The sequence below is a fragment of the Tinamus guttatus genome, unplaced genomic scaffold, assembly GCF_059628265.1.
Source record: "Tinamus guttatus ecotype Peru unplaced genomic scaffold, ASM5962826v1 Tinamus_guttatus_pri_ptg000060l, whole genome shotgun sequence".
Classification (NCBI taxonomy): domain Eukaryota; kingdom Metazoa; phylum Chordata; class Aves; order Tinamiformes; family Tinamidae; genus Tinamus; species Tinamus guttatus.
Window position 1 is genome coordinate 9,829,927 of NW_028288594.1, and position 20,909 is coordinate 9,850,835.

Consider the following 20,909-nt stretch of genomic DNA (forward strand, 5'->3'; position numbering starts at 1 on the left):
CTCTTGGTTCAGTCCTTTATTCCATTTCAAGGTATGGAAGGAGGCACAGCTCCTTGTTTCATCTTTCTGAGACTACATTTGTTACAGAAGAAAAAGAAGCTGTAAGTCTGAATCCATTTATATATATATATATATATAAAATCAAAATAAAGTATGTATGCATATTATTTCACAGTACAGCTCAAACAGTAAATTTATTGCCCAGAAGCACCTCAACCTACAAGCAAGTCTCTAGATGTAAATGGGCTGAGACACAAGTGAAAATTAAGCTGTGTTGACACAGAGATGCAAAGACATCTCACTTGATTCATTCCCCTGACCTCTTCCCCAAACCCACAACCAGGCTCTGAGATGTCTCTGAAGGGAAAAATGGAAGCCTCACTTCATGATGCATTTCAAATTTGACTGAACAGACTACTAGGAGATTTACTGGAGGACAGAGATATGTACTAGCAAGGAAACAGGCAAGGTGGCCCAAAAGGTCCTTCATATCTAATTATATGGGCACACGTGAATCACTGAAACAGAACCCTTGAACAATTTAGGGGAGCAGGTTTGTTCAGTGAACTTAGCGATGTTTAATGCCTTGGACAACAAGCCTGTATGCTGGCAGGAAAAAAAAAAAGGTCTTTCTATAGCAAACAAACATAAAAGTGGGTGACAAATCTTACTTTTCATACAATTCCCTGAGATCCATATGATATACAATGATCTGCGGCAGGTCAGAGCCTTTGGGGAAGGCATGTAGAGAACTATCTTTGGAGGCACCAAGGGACCATGTGTTCTGTGGACCTCTTTCACATCCAAAACCTGCCTTACAGCTACTAGTTGGCAGTGGCTTTGCTGAAAACTATATGACACTGCCCCTACAAAACAGAGCCAATCTAAACTTGTGTTTTGCATCTGCCTTCAACACGTGCCTTCCATGTGTGCAAAGCAACTATGGGGACTCACTGCACACTGTTTAATTTTTATCCACAGAGCACAGACCGCAAGATTTGTTGATGTCTGCAGACAAGTCCATCAGGGTACTGGGAAAGAATTACTGCTTCTCTTTCCAAGCTCTAGAAATCCTGCCCACTACTGACAGTCTACCCTTGCTTGGATCGATCAAGAATCAAGAGGCCAGCAAAACCAGTTCCAAAGGGGGAATTTGCAAAGCTAATTCCACTTCAGCAGTTTCATTTTTAATTTTACATTGTTGCTCTTACCTGCTGCTGGTTTTCCCTCTGAGAATGCAGCCTGGCTTGTATGCATTCCCTGGTCTCCTGGAAAGCCTGCCTTTGGGACACCTCTGCTGGGTAGTGGGTACACACGCCTACAATGTTTGTACAGGAGAAGATGAGAACATTGGAGACCAGCTGCAACAAAGAAAAAAAAAGAGAGAGAAAAATATTTGATTACAATTTGGAAACCTGCCATCAATAACAGAAGGGCCAGCCAGAACTCAGCCCATTCCATGACTCCTTAATCCAAGCCACGGTTAAACTTCAAGCTCTTAATTCCAGTGTATTTTACTTCTCTAGTCTTTAAAATATAAAGCTTCCATATATGGCATCAAATATATGCTTTTAACACTCTGTATTAGTTCATCAGTAAAAAATAAAACTCAACTAGTAAGTACTGTTTATGGTAATCTAAGATCTTGCGAGTATTGTGACAAAAATCTATTTAAAAATACATCATTACTCTCTGTTTGGTCACCTAAGAACTGTGCAGACAGATCTGATAGAAGAAACAAATATTTTCACACTTGCATATCTACATGTCTGACATGAAGAATGGTCATAGATATATTAGAACTATCATTTCAGAGAGAGTGCTTAAAATATTGAAGGGAACATGTTAATATTGACAGCTTTTAGGTACAGCTGAAATACATTTTTTTAATTCCAAATTAAAAATTTATTTTCCTAGGTAAATGAATGATGTCTTTCACACTTCTGACTACAGAAAAAAATGGTAAACCTGAAGCACATTCAGACTGGACAAGAACATAAGAAAAGCTACATTACTGCTTCCACATGAATTATGTTTTTTAATAAAGCAATTACATATTTTTTGCTGGAAAACATTGTTTTATTTCCTAACTTTTTTTAAAGTCCCTTGCTGGAATTTGGTTTCAAGCAAAATGTTCTGAACTGCTTCTAATGGTTTCGTAAAAAGATTTTGCTTGACAGAGGTCAAAATACAGCTCGCTGAGAGCTGCATAAACGGTGTTGTCCTTTTGAGGACAGACCCTGAAACACCTCCCATTTCTTCTTAGGGCAAAGACTCTCGGCCTTGCAGTGTTCTCCTAAACGGGGACCTTGGGGCTATTGCCCAATGAATCCAACTACACACTTGGCTATTTGCAGAACTTCGACTGCAGAGGAAAAATATAACAATTTCCAGACCAGGCCACTCTCTGAAAATACAGGGCCAGACTGGGAAAGGCAGCATGAGCGCAGGGCCCATGTGAAGCCCTGAACCCTGCTGGATGGTTCGGCCCTCCCCAAACCAACGTCTTCCCTGCCATTTCACTACAGGAGAAAGGAGCCGTCCCTGTGGTGATTACTCCAGAGCTTGGAGCCTGTCCCCATGCTGAGCACGGCGACAGTTACTGTATTAACAAGCCCTCCCTGACACCAAATTTAGGCATAAAAATCTCACCTTTCGGTTCAAAATAAGTTCTCCCTCATAACTGCAGATAGCCAAAGCACTTGGGCCTCTCTGTAGATGGCTGCCAGTAGATGGCAACACTCAAACTCCTGAAGCTCCTCTACTGCAATTGCTGCGTTTCGGCCACTTCTCTACATCCCACACATATGGATAACTATGAGAACAAAATAAGCCACCGGTTGTTACTACCCATCCCTAATTTTATGTATCTGCAAATAAACACATGGTTTCCAAGGAGGAAACCACTACCACGGAGGAAACCACCACCATCCCTGACAGGTTGCTCCCTCTCTCCAAAAAGTCCTCGCGTTGAACAGACTATCTGAGGAGCAGGTCACACACACGAACATGCCTAAGTCATGCTTCTAAACTCCTAGATTCCCCTTAAAGCTCTTTTCTCCCTCAGCTCTTTCTAAGGCTGGCTGGCTCCCAACAAATCCAAGCTCCTACATCTTGCCTCCTCCAAGCTAACCACTCAGCAGCCAATTCCGGCCCCTCTCCTGCCCAGATACCCTAATGCAGTGCTGTGATCAGTAGGCATTGGACGGTATTTTTTCCTGGTAATGAGGAAACACGTGAATTTTTTTAAAGGATTAATAATCCTCCCCTCAAAATAATATTGAAAAATATTAGTGCTCCTTATCTTGTAAGAGGAAGCTTAAATAGGAAGGACAAGGAGGGCTTTCCCAGGAGTTACTGTGATTCTTACTTTCTGGCTGCACTGATTGCAGCTGACAGCCTGTGAATAACACTCCTACAAGTGCAATGTGATTATTACAAGCTCCAAGGGGTTAATGCTAAAAAGCATCTTCTGCATAGCCAGATTACAGCAAGACACCCAAATCCTCCCTACTGGAGCTATTCAGTTACACAGTAAGTGGAAAATTTGTCAGCACACAGCAAAACAGTATAAGCACACATCATATATCTGAAATGGATAAAGATGAGAACATAGATGATTTTCAGGAGACATTCTCTTTTCTTTTGAAATCCCAAGAAGCTCAGACTTCATTTCACTTACACTTAACAGTGCAGAAATCCAAAATAAACTCCCCAAAACAGTGACTCTCAGACAAAAAACACGATACAGTATATGGGTTAGAGGGCATGCAACCCAGCAGGAGTTAACTGAGCCTCAGAGAGGAGCACCTCAATCCTGAAAGCAAACTCTATATGGGCATATCTCAGTGCCAACAGAAAGTGCCCCTGGGGAGGCCCACCCCTGTAGATAGGGTTGTCACGATGATGCCTTAAATAGCCAAGCCGTACAGTTCCAGGCATGCGATTCCTCTAGAGATCAACACTGTCAAGCCGAGCACAAAAAGCATTATCAAACTTGATATTATTGACATTGCTTGTAGAACCCAAAGAAATTTAATTTTCCAGCACTAACTGACATGATTTTACACAAACACTACAGGCTTTACAGGCTGATTTACAAGACAAACTCAGATGACCATGCTTCACGATGCAGGAATAAAAATTGTACAGCAGTGTAATTTTTAAGCAGCAAGGGACAGACATCTGTATTCATTCCATTAAAGGGAAGCTCTTTTAATTTGCAGTACAGCATACATGTGACATCCTGAAGCATAAGGGGGGAAATTACAGTGTAGTAGAGCACATCAGAGATCAACAGAGATTTGAAGCTCAAGCTCCTACAATGTGCAACAATACTTGTTATATAGGTAAGAGCATTTTGTTCAGTATCTGTTAACAATCATCTTCTTCACAGGTACTTAAAAATAAATTAAGGCAAAAAAAAAGTATCAAAAGATTTCCAGTCTCATTATTTTCCACAGTGTCTGTCTTAATAAAATAAATTTATGCCCCATTTGCCAAATGGCACTAGTTGCTTATCAGCTTCCTTGCCATTTTGCTATGGTAACCAGCTTCAATCCCAGGAGGAAAGAGATGATGTAGATATTAAAAAAATGATTCCCTAAGCTCCATGGTCTGAAAAGCAAAAACATATTATGGCAACTATTTCAGACAATCTGTGCTTGAAGAGCTGTTCAAGGCAATGGGAAAATACAGTTGACTGTTTTGGAGCTGATCTCCTCCTCTTCCTCTGCCTATCTAGAGATTTAGACCAAAAAGATTTCTAGCCTTTTGATTTTGGAAAGTAATAGCTTATAAAAGATTAGTTCACTTACATATTACTCCTAAATAAGTTACTAAACTAGCCTGCAGCATTGTCAGATTTGTCAGTAATACGTCTACGCTTACAATATCTGTTTGTAGTGGAGCAGTGCTATTACCCTGACTTCACTGAGGCAGAGCGCTTCAAAGGTAGTTCAGTACTTAAAAGAAAAGCTGTGTACTATGCGGGTTTTCAGAACTGCCCGAGACTTCCTAATTCCCCTGAAATAATAGATCACTCAATCTCAAACAGCAAAAAAGATTAGACAGCACCTAGTCACTTTGATTTTATCTCACTAGCAGAACACTAACGTAATTTTGCTGAATCTCTCGCAGGAAACTGTTTTTAATATTTTTCCCTTGGTGACTGAGTGGAAAAAAAAAAAAAAAAAAGAATGGAAACCATTTAGTTACATGTGCTCTAGGAGTTACGAAAACCTGCTATTACAAAATCAAAATCTCAGACTAAATTTAGCCTGACACTCATTACAAAATGGATGTTTTTGGAGTTTCAGGAAAAAACTTAGGAAGAGTCCTCATGTTTTAGTAATTACGAGGAGAGACTTTGTGATCATCAAAAACAGAATTAACCATCAACTTGAATCAATATTGCCACTGTTCTCCCTAGTATGTTTCCATTTGATTATTCTTCAAACACCAGATGCCATTCAATATGTAGTTAAGAGACAACAACATGCTTAAGAGGAATAGTGTCAAGATAATTTTTGTTAGCTCCTTAACTTTGCCAGAACAAAATAAGTTGGCTACCCATACGAACAAAATGGGCTATATTCCTCTGAATACCACACCTAACTATAACAATCACAGCTTTTTAGTTGTTTATCCCAAGGCATTCTGCTTTGGTACCTTCTCATGCAGAGGCCTGGGGTTATTTTTGTTCTTAGCACTAAGCTGTTCTCTGCTAGCTTCTAATACCACTACGTAATATTTTATTTTTCAATTTATTTTTCAATGAAATCAAAATATTGTTGTGATATTTTTATAAAGTCCCATTTTGAGAACAATCACATTTTGAGTTTCTAGTGTGGGAAAGCAAAACTGGCACAAGGGAAAGGAAAGCATGTATACAGAGATTAAAAAGCCCTGCAAAGCAGTCTAGAGCAAACAAGAAATTTCACGTCCCTTCTCTGTGGGGTCTGCACTGCTCTGCCTCTGCTTTCTAGCTCTCATAATGCTCATCCAGTGGGAAACATCTTGTTAAACTGATTATCAATATAACAGGTAGGTTAAAAACAGGTAAGATAACTGAGTTTCCAGACTACATTTCATAGTGGTTGCACAGTAAACTGACAAACTGGTCCAATTACAAACTGCAGGGGCAAGCACTGAAATAAGATTTACCTTTGGGCATGATTTTTAACTGTGAAAAATTGTTATAAACTCTTTAATATTTATCTGAAACACAATGCAAGAACAAAAAAATGATGGATTACAAAAGCTCCAGCTACCCACGATTCTTCTGTACACCTCTGCGAGTGATATTGAATTGAAAGTATGGATAAGTTCTCAAGTCGCAAAAAATAAAAAGCACAAACATAAATGTTTTTGTTAAAAAGTGGAAAGTAAAGTACAGGATGATGCTGTTTTCTAAGTACTTTCCCCTGAGCAGCAATTAACCCTATATTGCTTCTTTATAAACTACCATCTAATAAAAGAATTGGAACAGCTACAGAGCCAAAGGCATATTGAAAATTAAAATGAAAGACAACATCTACTGGCTCCAAGATCAAATTACTCATGTATTTCTGCTGTATATAAAACAATATATTTCATTTCCCAGAGCTAGAACTAGCACAGCACTAAGATAGGGAAAACTTGTAGGTTATGTTAGAAAGTTAAGTAAACTGTTAGCGTTAAGTACTAATTATAATGCAAGAAGAATAAAGTGTAAATTAAGAGATCAGGAGGGTTTTTAAATATTAAATGTAACAAGCACTTTGACTGAATACCTGGGACAACAACAGTGAATATTAAGTCAGTACACAAGAACGGAAGAACAAATTTTCTGGAGTTGCTAGATGGGGGCTTCTCAGTCATCCTGCTGCTTCAGTGCAACTACAGCTCGCTGGGGTGTTGAGCAGAACAGAAAATGATTAGAACCACTGTCTTCCAAAGACTTCTTTAACTATACTTTAGGAACACAAGTAGTAGCTACTGAAGTCAGCTCTAGAAATTTAAACATTTTACTAGGCCATAGTATAGTCTAGCAATCACAAATGCAGTGAAACTTATGAAATAGTGATGCTCTGCATAGGCAGTAAATCAGTTTGTGTCACGAACAAAAATTGATCCTTGCAGAAATACTTTGATGCTCTTTTTTTGATGGTCCTTCTGTTTGGGAAACCTGCAAGTAGCAAAAGCTGCCTACTTCAATCTTTTCAACTAAATTAAGTTACTTTGTGAAAACAAAGCAGTGGTATTTGGGCTAAAACTGTCAAAACAAACACACACACACACACACACTCATACCACTTGTGAATATCTCTGTATAAGAATTCAAGTAAATAATTGGTCACTTAGAGATGATGCTCTGTCCTTTCATGGGAAAGCTGAACAATAATTTTGTCTCACATAACTGTATTCTTTCTCCAGAAAAAATAAATCTGATTCATCTTTTAAACACACAGCTGCAGATATAGACATTGCTCCTCATCCAGAGGGAAAAAAAAAAAAAAACAGATTTTAACATTTTCCAGATCTTAGAATTGTTTCAGATGGCTTCTTTTTTTGCTTTCTTAATTTCAGTCTCTCACACCTTATTCTTTCATTTGCTTACTGATTACTGAAGTTGCAAACTCTTCATATGTTCTTTCCCACTGCTCTTGTTATTGTTGTACAGAATGCAGAAACATAAAGGACCATAGTTATGTTTCACTATTTTAATTAAAACCTTTATACCCAAATTTTATTAAAGAACAGAACACTAAACACAGATGTATTTTTAGCAAACAGCCTGAGAGGAAACATTCCTACAGCAAACTGATAAATTTTACTTCCCTGTAGATGGCTTAAAAAAGTTTTCTGTTGGGATTTCAGCAAGATCACATTTTCATTGGTTGCTGAGTGATAAGGTGCAGAGGAAGAGAATATACTGTCCTGAGAAAATATGGGCATAACTGCAGCAAAAAGCAGTATTTCTGTGCCTAAATTTTCCTGGAATCCTGTCATGATCCCAGCTCGGAACTGTCTTATGTGAGGGCACAGCCTGTTCTGAGAGGAAGTGCTGCCTTTGGCTAGGAATAAAATGTTAGAGGAAGAGAGTCCCGGGGCCTATTGCCCATCCTCACCGAACTGCTGTAGCAACCAAGTTTCTGTGCATCTTCATGCTCAACACATTTCATGAGCTACAAAACAGCCATGCTTCTCACGCAGGGTGAAAAGAGAGAGAGAAATTGAGAGGGATTCAGCAGCAGCCCTTGAATGCCCAGCCTGCCTGTGCTTCCACGAGTCTCCTGAACGCTTCTGAAGCTGGCAAGGGAGCTGCAATCAATATAATTATGAGAAGAAATGCTCAGACAGGTCATTGACTTGAATAATTTTCTATATCGCTTTTCCTTCCCTTTCTTCTCTTCCAATCTAAAAACATGCCAGTGGTAGAGAGGATGTGAGGGAAGGAAGAAACCAAATGCTGAGGTTTTCTATCAGACCTAGCTAAAATTAGGCCAGTGCACTGAAATGCACATTGCAATTTATATATGCTACCTTACCCATCAAGCAAATATATATTTTTCTTTGGTCTATGATGGGATTAGGATTTTGTTTGGTTTGCCTCCATCCTTTCCAAACAGTTTAACAGTTTAACTACTGCCAGCAAATGCACTTTATTGAAGAACCTTTGACAAACATAGTTGCTTCTAACAGCTATGAGAAAAAATATCCATGTTAAAAAGGCAAAACCTTGATGATCTGCATCCCTCTCTTCCCTGCAGTTGCAGGGTGTCCTGGTCCTTAGTGTTGCTGGGAATATTTGCGGGAGCCTCAGATCGAGGCAGTGCATCACCCCTTATCTTCCACAGTCATTTAAGCACAGGCGTCACCTCCAAGTCACTGGGAAAACAAAAATGTTTATCTGGTTACATGGAGGTCTTATTTATCTGGGAAAAAAGGAACATTCTCCAATTGCTCAGCAGGCAGAAATGACTGTCCTAAATATGGTCTGTGAGATATAAAAATCGTTATTTCCCAGGCACTTAGATGTCTGGGAGTGTGCATTAGAGTGTGCATTTTTTTTGTGGGGTGCTGAATTAAGTTGGTTTTGTGCAAGTGTGGGAAGAAATACAAAACTGGAGAAAGAGTGGAACAGAGATGGATTGGTTTGTTTTGTTTTTAAATAAGACCTCCTTGCTTCTTCAGTAGCTGGATTTCAGCTGAAGTTGGGGCAGCTCACCCACAAGATGGGTTCCTTTCTTCTAAAACCGACAGATATTTTTAATACACTAGAATTCTCAAGCACCAAATATTTAAACTCTTGAAATGAAGCAGTAGCTGTTAAGACATTAGGGGAAGGAGCAGAATCCTTCACAAGCAGCAAAGACAGCACAGAGCCACAGTTAAGGCACGAGTGACTCTCGGCATCATTTAACTGGACCCCAATGGGGAAGGTTGCCCACAAGTCTGAGATTCATCATCGCTTTTTACAGCCTGTTGGGCAGTTGAGCATACTGATCTCTACACAGACTTAGTTTCAGCAACACAAGAACTGCGGGTAGGCAAATTCTCAACCAAATTTTAATTGAGCACAATGGGCAGCTCAAAGGCACATTCCTTGGCCTGGGTCTTTGTTGTACTGAATTTCAAAGGCCTCCAGTAAGACAATAAAGATTTTCTAGAGAAGTGCTAACAGCCTTCAGGATGGTTTATAAAGAAAAGTGCGAGCCAACCTAATGATAATGATTACAACCAGCTCTGTTTATAGTACAGATTATATAAACACAATTTAGCCTGCATTTATTTCATTATATCCAACTATTTCCCTATTCCTCTAGAACTACATTATTTTACCCTTCATATGTTATTCATTCTGCCTTCTTTATACTGTAATTTTTGTTATTATCCACACTGGATTTTCTTCTCAGCGGCCCAATCCCGCCTTCACCCCAAAGGCACACAGAAACACACGATCTCGTGATTCAAGGATCAAATCAAATCTCACAGGTATTTTTAAATTAGCCAAGATGAATCTCATTCTATTCTTGATAGCTCCAACAATCTGATAACTCCAGTGTTACATGAACTTCTCACAGTGTATATTGCAGGGTACATTTTTAACTGCTTTGCACTACCTGGATGAAAACATGTTATATACTTTTAAGGTATATATATTAGAAACCATGAATTTTGTTAAGCATTCTCAACTGGGAGGAATTCGGATTCTTGAAACAAAATATGCATCTTAAACTTACTTTTCTTCCTGTCAAAGGAAAATATTGGTATTAGGATGCTGCAAAAAATCAAATGTTTAACAGAAACAAACAAAGGTTAAACAAAAAAATAAACCTCATGGCACTAGAGATGCACAGCTTGGAAAAGTCATTTAATTCTGACAAATGAAATAAATTGACGGTGCTGAGAATTGAGACGGATATAAAGAAAACAACAAAATTTTTGTAGCTAGTGGAAAATTTTGAGTCTGTAATTAAGTATGTTCTTTTACTCTCCCAAAGATCATTACCAGAGATTATATAGCCGAATAGGGTTTTCTGAGGTGAACTTAAAATAGAGTTAATATCATACTGACCTCCCCAAGAGGATACTCTACACCACAGTAGTAGCCTTTGAAAAACAATTAATTTTTAAAATAATCTAATCTTAGGAAGGCAGAGACTTTTTTTTTTTTTTTTTTTTTAATTTCAGAATTTTTGTTACCTGACAGCAGGACAACAAAAGACTCAATGGGGCCCCATGGGTCTGTAGTTCATTACCTATCCTGTCCTATTTTGATATCCAAAAATTGACACACCAATCCTGCTGAAGCTTGAATGGCACTAAATAGCAGTACTTGCCTATATTATGTTATACTCAGTACTTGATATCTGCTGAAGAGCTGCTTACTCTTGTGGATGTGCACAGTACTGAGCATAACCAAATAAGCTTGCAGTCCACTCGCCCCACAATCATCTTTGGCTTTACTGCAGCTTAAATATTCAGCCATGGTTTTGCATTAGATATTTGCATTAGATATAAGTCTGAGAACACAGTACCTGTGCACTTTTCCTTCTCTTGTGAGCCTTTTGCAGAACATCACTTATATTCTTTGGAGATTGATTTGTATACCTCAAAACAAAATGAGTTTATGAAAAATACTTCAACTGTGGAAGGTAACTGGATAAATAATTACTTAAAAAGGAAAAAAAAATCTGAGAGTTTCCTATCCTCAGGAAAACAGGTAATGTGTCTGGGGAATGAGTCATATAAAAACAAATTAAAAATTCATCAAAAAGAGACAATAATATCAAAAGAGATAATAATACCAAAAGGGTAAAAAATAGAATAAAATCTTCTCATTTGTGATCAGTCCAACGACTGTGGTTTGAAATCAGACTGTTTTTTAGCTGTGCTACTGGAATGTTACTGCATTTGTCTAAACTGCTAAATCCAATAGGGAGCTACTAAGTAGCATTTGATAGGATAAGGATGCTGGATCCAGTTCTCCACTCTTATCGGTTTAATTCTGTCAACTTAAGACATTTGGAATTAGTCTAAGTGATGAATTAATCTGTCAGATTTTATTTCATCAAGCACTTCCAAGCACTTCTTAGTGCTTCATGAAATCAGCTATAAGCAAATATGAGATACCCTTTCAAATGCAAAGCAGGTGGTCCCTGACAGGTAGCAGTGATAACTAATACATCCTCTGCTGCAGAAGGCCCAAACACTCTGCTGTGCATCCTGCTGCAAAGCTATAAAATAAGGCTAAAGAAAAGCAAAAGTGAAGGCATGAGGAGCGCCATAACTCCAAGATATGCAGTGCAAATCCAGGGCAAAATAAAAACAGAAGAGACTGCAAAAAAAAGACTTATGCAGGTCTTTTCTCAATTGATGATTGTCTCTAGGACTGTCTTTTAAACAAACCAACTATTCGTTTGACCACTGTAAAGTTGAATGCCTTTCCTAAAAACAGTATTACAGTTTCTCAAGAGCAGATGCCAACATAGTTGACACTATCATGAAGCACCTCGTTGCAAGCCGGCATTCCCAGCTCTGCTCCTGCTTCCCAGTTTGATGGAGGACCATCAGCCCCAGCATCAACGCACCTGGCAGCAAGAGCTGCCACTTCAGGGAGGAAAAGGCAGGTGCTCTGGCTGAGTATGGACAGAAAACATACACAAGGGAAACTATTTCTAAGGTGTCCAGGAGCAGACAAGGACCACCTACCCTGGCAACTCTCTTAAATTAATGACAGCAGATGCAATTCCCTCAGCAGAGAAGGAAGATACTTCTGATCTACAGCATCTCAATTTTTCCCCAGCTTTGCAGAATTGTTTTGGTTCTGCTCCAGCTAAATTTCACCAGCAAGTCTTCGGTCAAGCCCCTTTGTAGCAACTCCGTCCTTGAGAACTATATCAAGCAATGCACATTTCTACATGCGATTTCATGATTAAAAAGACAGATCATCTACACCCCTTCATATCTTAGTATACAGGGTTTCTAACTGTGCACTCAGGTGTTTCTTGACATACTTTATGCAATTATTCAGCACCAGCAAGCATTACGCAATTAAATATCTTTGATCCCTCTAAAACATTTTCATATTCAGGATGCCAAACTTTCGAATCCTCGATAGACGAAACGTGACAATAAAGCACAGCATGAAGATGGACAGTGTGGGAACTTGAGAACTCTCTGGTCATGAGAGAGATTTTAGGTAAACAAACAATGATCCCAGACTACCTTCACCTCTGTCCTTGCGAGGTGCCATGGACATGTCTACAATTTTTATTCAACACTTCACAGCTGACCCGAGTGTAAGGAAAATCATTAGCCAGGGAATCAGCACCGCTTCTATACTGTTGCATGGCCTGAAGCCAGGTAGGATAGAAAGGACCCCAGGAATATGGGATGCTGCCAGAGCTCCTCCATTAAAACTTTCTTTCTGCAAAAAGGGCAGTTTGAAGAATTCTTATCAAAGCCCTTTCTCCTCCTCTATGGAAGAAGGTTGCAGGACTTCCCTGGTGAGCCAAGAATGGTCTTGTTCCAGCTCACAAATTGCGTCCAAAAGCCCCACCTGCTTTTGAAGAAGAAAGGCCAAGTTCTGCTGTTATTGCATCTGCACAACACAAGTGAGGCCAGCTGGAGAATGTAACTCATCACATTGACTCTTACTCTTACTTGAGATGCTAGTCAGGACCACAAACCTACTATGTCAGAGTATTTTCAAAACAGTAAGAGAACCTCTACCATTGAATAGCTTATAATTATGAGGTGTGTTAACAGAATGTGCAATCATTGAGGATGATTGCTCTATAGGTCTTCAGATAAACAACAACCATTCGGTTAATTCTCTCTCTACCTTTTACCTCCTGAAGTCAAGCAGTTTGTTGTATCACTCAAAAGGCTGACAAAAACACAAGTACTATATTCACACAGAATGCAATTTAAGTCACAGAAACTATCAACATGGGTTTTTGCAACTGTCATACTTTTTTTTCTTCCTCTTCTTTTTTTAATTTAAATGATCATTTACATCTGAGTGTAAACAGGTTGATCAGCAGGGCTTTGTCTTTTAATCCAATAATCAGTGAACTGAAGGGACCTGACATATTTCCAAATCTTGGATTGGTTTTCAGAGTTTCAATCTAGTTATATATTGGAATAAGGAGTCCTGCAATCTCTTTTTCTCTACTTAGCAGAGTATGGTAATAAGAGAAAGACATATGTGAGTGCAATATACACTCTCTTTTTGAGAAACATTGTTATTGATGGGATTTTTTTTTTCCATAGGCTTCCCCTTTCACCACAGCCTGTTCTGATATGAAGTCCCTAACTGCATTGTTTTCTGTCTGCTTGAGTATAATCCTAGTCCTTCTCCATTTTGGCAAGGTTCACAGAATATGGAATTGCAGCCCAAACCTTTAGGATTAAGATTCAGTCAGGATTTTAGCATCTCTAAGAACCCTTTAATTCACTAGATATTATTAGATCAAGTCCCTTCCATTTTTATTTCAGTAAATCTATCTTTCCCCTCTGTCAGTTGTTACCTGTTTCTCACCATTCATATTGCAGAAAATGTTTTTAATTACTGTGCAATATCCAAATGAAGAATATTTTTTGAATTTTTAAGGCATACATCCCTGAAATATTCTCCAGAACCTATGCTGCAAGGCTCAGTCACTAACTCATTTAAGCAGCACGAAATGATAGGGAAGTCAAGTGCTAATTCAACCAGCAGATAACAAAAGCTTCTCTTCTCTCCTGCACCCAGAGTAAGTCAATTTTCGGCATTTGTGCCCACGCACTCAAACATTTTGAGGTGTGCAGCTGTCACGAGTTCACTAGCATGCTTTGATGGTGTGGTTTTAAGAGCTTAAACTCTAAATCTTTATAGAAAGTTGGATTTTTAAAAGCTATTTAAACAAATGAGCTCCTAGAGTAAAATGTAGTCTTTGGGTACCCAAAGTCAGTCATATGCACTTTAAATCTGGGAAGATCTTAGATCTTATTCCCCTGCATGTTCTGGTCTAGCAATTACATCCTGAGTTTTGCCAGAAACAGCTATTGCGAGGTATTAGCCAACACAGTGAGGGTCACTGTTCAGAAGTGGAGAGGCTGTTGATTTTATTTCCCGTTGGAATCCACTGGGAATAAACGAACTACAGGATTCCAAAAGAACAGCTTGTTCTCTAGGCTTCACTCTATTCGAACAGGAAAAACACAAGTTATTAAAATACGCTCACAGAGCACGAGGAGTGACAAAAGGCTGAGAAGGCTTTTGCTCTCCAAATCACAAGCACAAACCTAGATCAATGCTGGCCAAAGCCACCAGCTTGATCCTTATTACTGCCTTATCGCATTACCCTTATTCTTAGCAATGGCATATCAGTGCTGGCATCTATATTGCCTCCCTCCCCACACCATCACAGATGAACCAAATCAGAGATGTTATAACCTCTCCAAGCACAACGTTCCCCCAGAATCCCATTAGTTAGGCATTGACTTCTTTAGCATGACGCTTTATGTCTCTCTTGCTATCTGAAAGGCAGTATTTAAGTAGAGCAAGATGCATCTTAAGAGATCTTGGTATTTATCTGCCACAATCTCTTTCCTATTTCCAAATGCTAGATTTAATTTCTGATTTTAGAAAGGATAGAGTTAATTTAGTATCATCAGAAACAACACTAACGAGTGTCATGTGATTTCCTACATGATCATTAACCTGTCAAATTCAGCATAATAAGCCCTTCACCAGTTTAAAGCAATACAAAAGACTTGTCATGGAGAGAATTTTAAGAACATGACAATCATGTACAATTTTTTTTAAAAAAAGGGGGAAAAAAGTACTGATGCTACTTCCCACAGCTGGAACCACATAAAATAATGTTCCACCTTCACATGTTAAAAGCAACTGCTTCTGCAAGGTTTTCTTTTTTTTTAAATTTACTGAAACTTTCTGAGTTTCCAGGTTTGCAAAAGACTCATTTAAATCACAAAGTGCCATTTAATTCTTTTCAGGAAACCAGGCAATGGTGTACATTAAGTTTATGGTCTATATTTCCTTGTAGTCTATCACAACCTAATAAAACTGTGTCAACAACTGTTAAGAAGAGAACTAACACAATAATTTTCCAGCCACATTAGACCAACTCTCAAACTCCACACTTCTGCTAGCACTCCATCTGCAGAGCCTGAACAGTCCATGCAGCAGGTACTTTGCAATCCACATGTAAGCAAGTTAACACTGGCTGGTTTTCTAATATAATCTTCAAATGCAAGATCCAGGATTTCCACAAGCAGTAGGAAGACAATATTCCAGGTGCAATTTGCGCTTCTTAATTTGGAAACATTTACATTATCAGATAAAGAACCTTTTATATGCAATATCATGTTAATGAACTTCTCAGAAGTGTGAGAAGACCCAGAATAGCCATCCTTAAGTAGTAATACACTGATAAACGAGGGTTATAATTTTGTGGGAGGAATTTCAGCTCGCCTGTTATTTGCCCCCACACAGCTAATTCTACTGACTAGCTCCATTAACTAAGGCTTTCCTAGAAAGAGGTCTGGGGGCCAGCCAAGGATTTCCAGAGGGGTCTGTGCAACCTTCTTCCAAGCCAGGCACTCACCTGCTCAACATTACCTGCATAGCCTATCACCACGGCCTCCATTGCCATGGGATTTAGCATGCCATTGTCTGGGAGAAACCCAGGACATCTGAGTCTCTGTTACAGCAATGATATTTTCAGTATTCCAAACATTTCACACTCTTGGAAGAGAAGGGACCATTCCTGTCCATACTCCACAAAGGGAAGTACTTAGAAAGAGAGGGTCCTTGAAGACCCTCCTCAGGGCCCTCTTGAGTCCTTCTCTCCATTCTCAATCACTGATCAGCAAAGTCCTTTGGGTGCTCACAGCAGGGAGGGTGCCCAGCTACAGACCCCAGATCCCCAGGGAATGGTCCTGGCTGTGATCTGGACATCCCCAGCAAGCCCATCTTCACGTGGCCAACAATTTCACTAGCAAAGCGAACAGGCAAAACTTCGAGTGCCCTTGTCTGGTACCGATGGGTGAGGCTGTCCTTTCTCATTCGCTCAGCTCTTCGCTTGCAGCCCTGCTTGATTTACTTGTAGCAGCAGTGTGCTAATGTTATCTGACAGCTACTATTAAAGTGTCACAAGCATGTGTATGCAATAACGCAGATGCTGCAGGGAATCCACAGCAGGACACTATCTTCCCAGGCACAGAAAGAAAAGGGAGGGAAGGTAAATACTTCACAAACAGAAATGTTCCAGCACTCCCCACTTGCCCAGGGTGAAATCGGACAGAGAAAAAGGCTAAAGAGGGAAAACACATGCAGAAGGCACTGCAATACTCAGACAAAACGAAGGCTGCAAGCTTTCCCACCTGTGCCTGGCAAGTGGAAACAAAACCGAAAGCAACCACCTAAAGAACACCATCCCACCCAAGTTACAGTACAGAAAGCTTGGTTGATGGATGATGAGGCCTGCCTGAGTAGACTCGTGATGTGTACTGTCAAGAATATTAGGAGACACAGAAAAATCCCTTTTAAGCCCATTTCTTTACAGTTATAAACAAGTATGATGATAAAATGGTGTAAGGTTGCTGGCTGACATTTCCTCCCTCCAAGCCCCCTCAAGTATTTACAGATCTATTCTTACAACACCCTCACAAATGATGGAGAAGTTACACTCATGTCCCGTATTTACAGAGAGACCAAGCAATTTGTTCAAGATTGTTGAAGAAACCAATGGCAAAGCCAAGATTTATATGATGATCTGTCGAGCACCAAATTTCCCAGTACTTCAATAAAAACATTCACCAGTTTCTTCTCTGTCTCAGCCTCTCCAAGAATGCCTGTCCCGGAAGACCCAAGCAAAATATTCTTGCTATGTCCCTTGGAGTCAGTAATTTTAAAGGCTAAGAATTTGCCTTAACCATGTACTCTCTACTTCATGTAGCAGAGCACTTTACACTGCCACTGCCAACACTGTCCAAGTTCCCCTGTTGTACCTAGCACTGGGCAGCAGGAATGCTGATGCTCCTAGGAACAACTAGGAAACAAGTCATAATCTATCAACTGCATAATCTACCTTCTGTCCTTCCAAACTGAACCAGGTTTTTAAAAAAAAATGAAAAAATGGGTCAGATCTGCAGAAATATTTAGGCCAGATGTGCAGACAGGCAGCTAAACTATTTAGACATACATTAAATTGCATTAAGTGTCTATCTGCACCTTTGTAAATCAAGCTTCTTTCCCTTTATCAGATTCATAGTAATTTAATAGGAGCTGATTAGAAAAGGTCTCCAGGGCCAACACATAAAGTTTACTCCAGTTCACTCCAAGCCACAGAGTCAGCCACAAACCACTTGTCACTGTGTCAGCAAAGACAGGGCTCTTGCAAAGAGATGCCAGGCAGGTATGGGAGAGGTTTCTGTCCTGGGGAGCACAAAATCCCAGCGCTGAGCTCTGCAGAGAAGCAAGAGCCCAGCCTGAGGATGGCCAAGTTGGTGTGCTGCAGACCATTACATTTTCAAGTTGTGCCTTGGCTTAGAGTCTCCCTAAGGGGAGAAAAATGCACTAAAAACAAAGGCCAAATAAGACACGCTTTAATTCTCAGCCATTAAAAACTCAGCTGCACACAGAACTGAAGCATGTTTCTTTTTAAAGAAACAACACAACATTTCTCCCTCCAGGGTGATGACTTCAAAGGCTTCAAAAGTAACTTGATGCCATGACTAGAGGCAAAGTTGCTATTAAATGCTGACTCCTGCAGACACAAAGGTTTTAAGGTCCTACCTTCTCTTGTTATTCTTTACCTTCAAGTGAATTCAACAGTTTAAAAGAAATAGAAAAAACAGATGGGATGCACTTTCCAGCAAAGCTGTTTGATTGCCTGCATGTAGGAGAACCAGTGCGACACGAGTAAATGCACACAGCCCCCATTTGCAAGACATGTTTTTACAAATATACCACATACACTCTTGTGAAGACTATCACACAACACTGATGCATGCTAATCACAAGGGCTTTTTTCTTGCCCTGTCCCCTCTTTTATTACACTTTATCAATCTCAGCTCTTGATTATGTTCAGCCCTCAGAAAATGAGCTTGATAGCCTTTTTCAAGCAACTTCTCAACATCCATATGCCACAACCCACAGAGTTTTACTTAGCAGAATTTACTCCACAGCGTCACACATCAACTTGAAGAGAAATTGAGTTTCTTCAATACCACACACACACGCTCGGGGACTCCAAGGCAAGGGTTTTGGCTTCTCCCTCTTTGCCTGCACCTGATTTAGCCTCATGAAACCCACTCCTGACTGGGAGCCACAGGGCAAGCTCCAGGCTGTGGCCAGCAGTCACGGGGAGCAGATAAAAGGCCAAAAAGGGGACAGGATACCCATCACATTTCATTGTGTTGGTAGACACCTTCCACATTTGAAAAAACAGCCACATTTGCGTCTCTGCGTTTGTCAGGCCGGCACCTTGCCTATGCACTGCTGACATCTCCAAGACACGGAAAAGGAAGGCTTGGAGAGAACAGGGAGGGAAGGGAAAAAAAACACCAAAAAAGGGATTGAGCCCTGTGGCTACCATGCACGTGGATGGAAGATTGATTCCTTGCTTATGTGGATGGTGTTCTGGTACAGAATGCACATGAACAAGGCATTCCTGACCTCCTAATATATCACAGAGCTCCTAACAAGCACAAACATAAAGTTACTTTTCAGGCTTTCTATCCCGTATACTTACGAACAGTGCAGCCACACTGAGCCTCCTTGGCTGCTGCTGGCTCTGTGGAGAGCTGGAACTACACACAGCAAGACCCTCAGCTTCCTTTGCAATTCTCCATCAGAAGAGTGTGGAAACACTCGTTGCTTGTAAACACGCAGCAGCACCCTTGCAGACGCTCGCCCTTCCTGCTGCAGTAATATCCAACCACCTCGCAATCTCTTCGTTACGGTCAGTGTATAAGATAGATGGCAAACAACCCTGAAGGACAAGACTGCATGCTGTAATTCAATTATATTTACATAATCATCTGTACCATTCTCTGGACAAGAACTGATGGAATCCACTGGAGCAGTTAAGTGAGAAGAAAAAAAGGATGAAATCCTGTGTTTTTTTGCACTTACAGGAGACTTTGGCTCAGTTTCCAACTCTGCAGCACACCAACCTACAGCCCCTACTTAATATCACCATGTGCCAGAGTGTGGTTGTGGATTACTTTCATTTCACATCCCTTCTCCTGTTTAATTCATCTGCTCAGAGAACCACAAACAGTCCCTTACTTTGCAGCTTCACAGCATCGAGTTCAATGCAGCCCCTGTCCTGGTCCTAGGAGGCTGCTTTAATAGCAGCTTATTGCAAACAGCGTGGATGCAGGTGGCAGCATGGAAAGGCTAGTGGAAGGCAATTATTCTCCATGATTTGATCCTGTGGCCCTTTTCTGCAGGCAAAGGCCAACTTAGTTCCTTCAGTACGAGTTTGGGCAGAATAAACCCTTAATTTCTAAGAAATGAAATCAATGTACTTGCGGTGGCATAAAGGATAGAAATTTCTAATCATCCCCTAAGACTAAAAAGTTGCTGCATCTGCTGTACCCCCGAACTCCAGCTCAGCAGCTGAGTCATGACATGCAGCAATGAAGACCAACTTCAGACAACAACTGAAGAGCTGTTTCCTCCTTCCATGGCCTCCCCAGACACTTTCTTATGACAACGAATAAAACAACGGGTTTTCTTTTTTAAATAACAGCAATTTCTAGAAAGAAATAGTGAAAAGAACCAACTGACAATGCACTTTTCTTAGGAAAGGCTGCCTAAGGGTTTCCAGGCCAGCAGGGTTTTCTTGTTTTGTTTGTTTATTTTAACAAAAGTAATTTGAAAGCCTGAGAGCAGAACGTACTGGTACCAACTATGTTATCTCAGTACTCCTGCAATTTCCCATAGCCTCCAGTATCTGCACGACCTCTGTTTCTTTCTGGTCATTAATTCGGAAACAATGACAGAGCTACAGAAAATTGTGCTACTCCATGAATAGCATGGCACAGAAATTGTGTAGCTGACTAGGACTTCCTGGCTTGTACCCATACAGAAGAAGCTTGGCATGAGAGATGTCTTAAAAATTCAAGTACTGCTGAAGCCCAATTTTTGCAGTCCAGCTGCTTACGGCTTGCAGAGGTACTGCCCTCAACCCAATCATTGTCACCAGCTTTTCTTCCTCGGTGTGTGGTCACCTGCCAAGTGAGTTGCTAGCTTTGCTTAGGGATGCATTGCCACAAGGCTCATTTGGAAGAATTCACCTGGTTTTAAGTTGCACTGGAGAAATCTGCATTTTCCAGAGAGGTAAATGTGAGAGGATCCTACCGCACAATCATTATCAGAATCTAGTATGTAGCAGCAGCAC

At 40.2% G+C, this 20,909-nt stretch overlaps 1 protein-coding gene across 1 annotated transcript in view; it reads right to left on the reverse strand.

The window, feature by feature from the left end:
- ADCY5 (adenylate cyclase 5) overlaps positions 1 to 20,909 on the reverse strand; it is a 203,288-nt gene that overhangs the window by 83,768 nt on the left and 98,611 nt on the right. Inside the window, exon 2 of the mRNA XM_010221202.2 lies at positions 1,212 to 1,361. Coding sequence (XP_010219504.2) covers positions 1,212 to 1,361 — 150 coding nt within the window. The remainder of the gene's footprint in view (positions 1 to 1,211; positions 1,362 to 20,909) is intronic.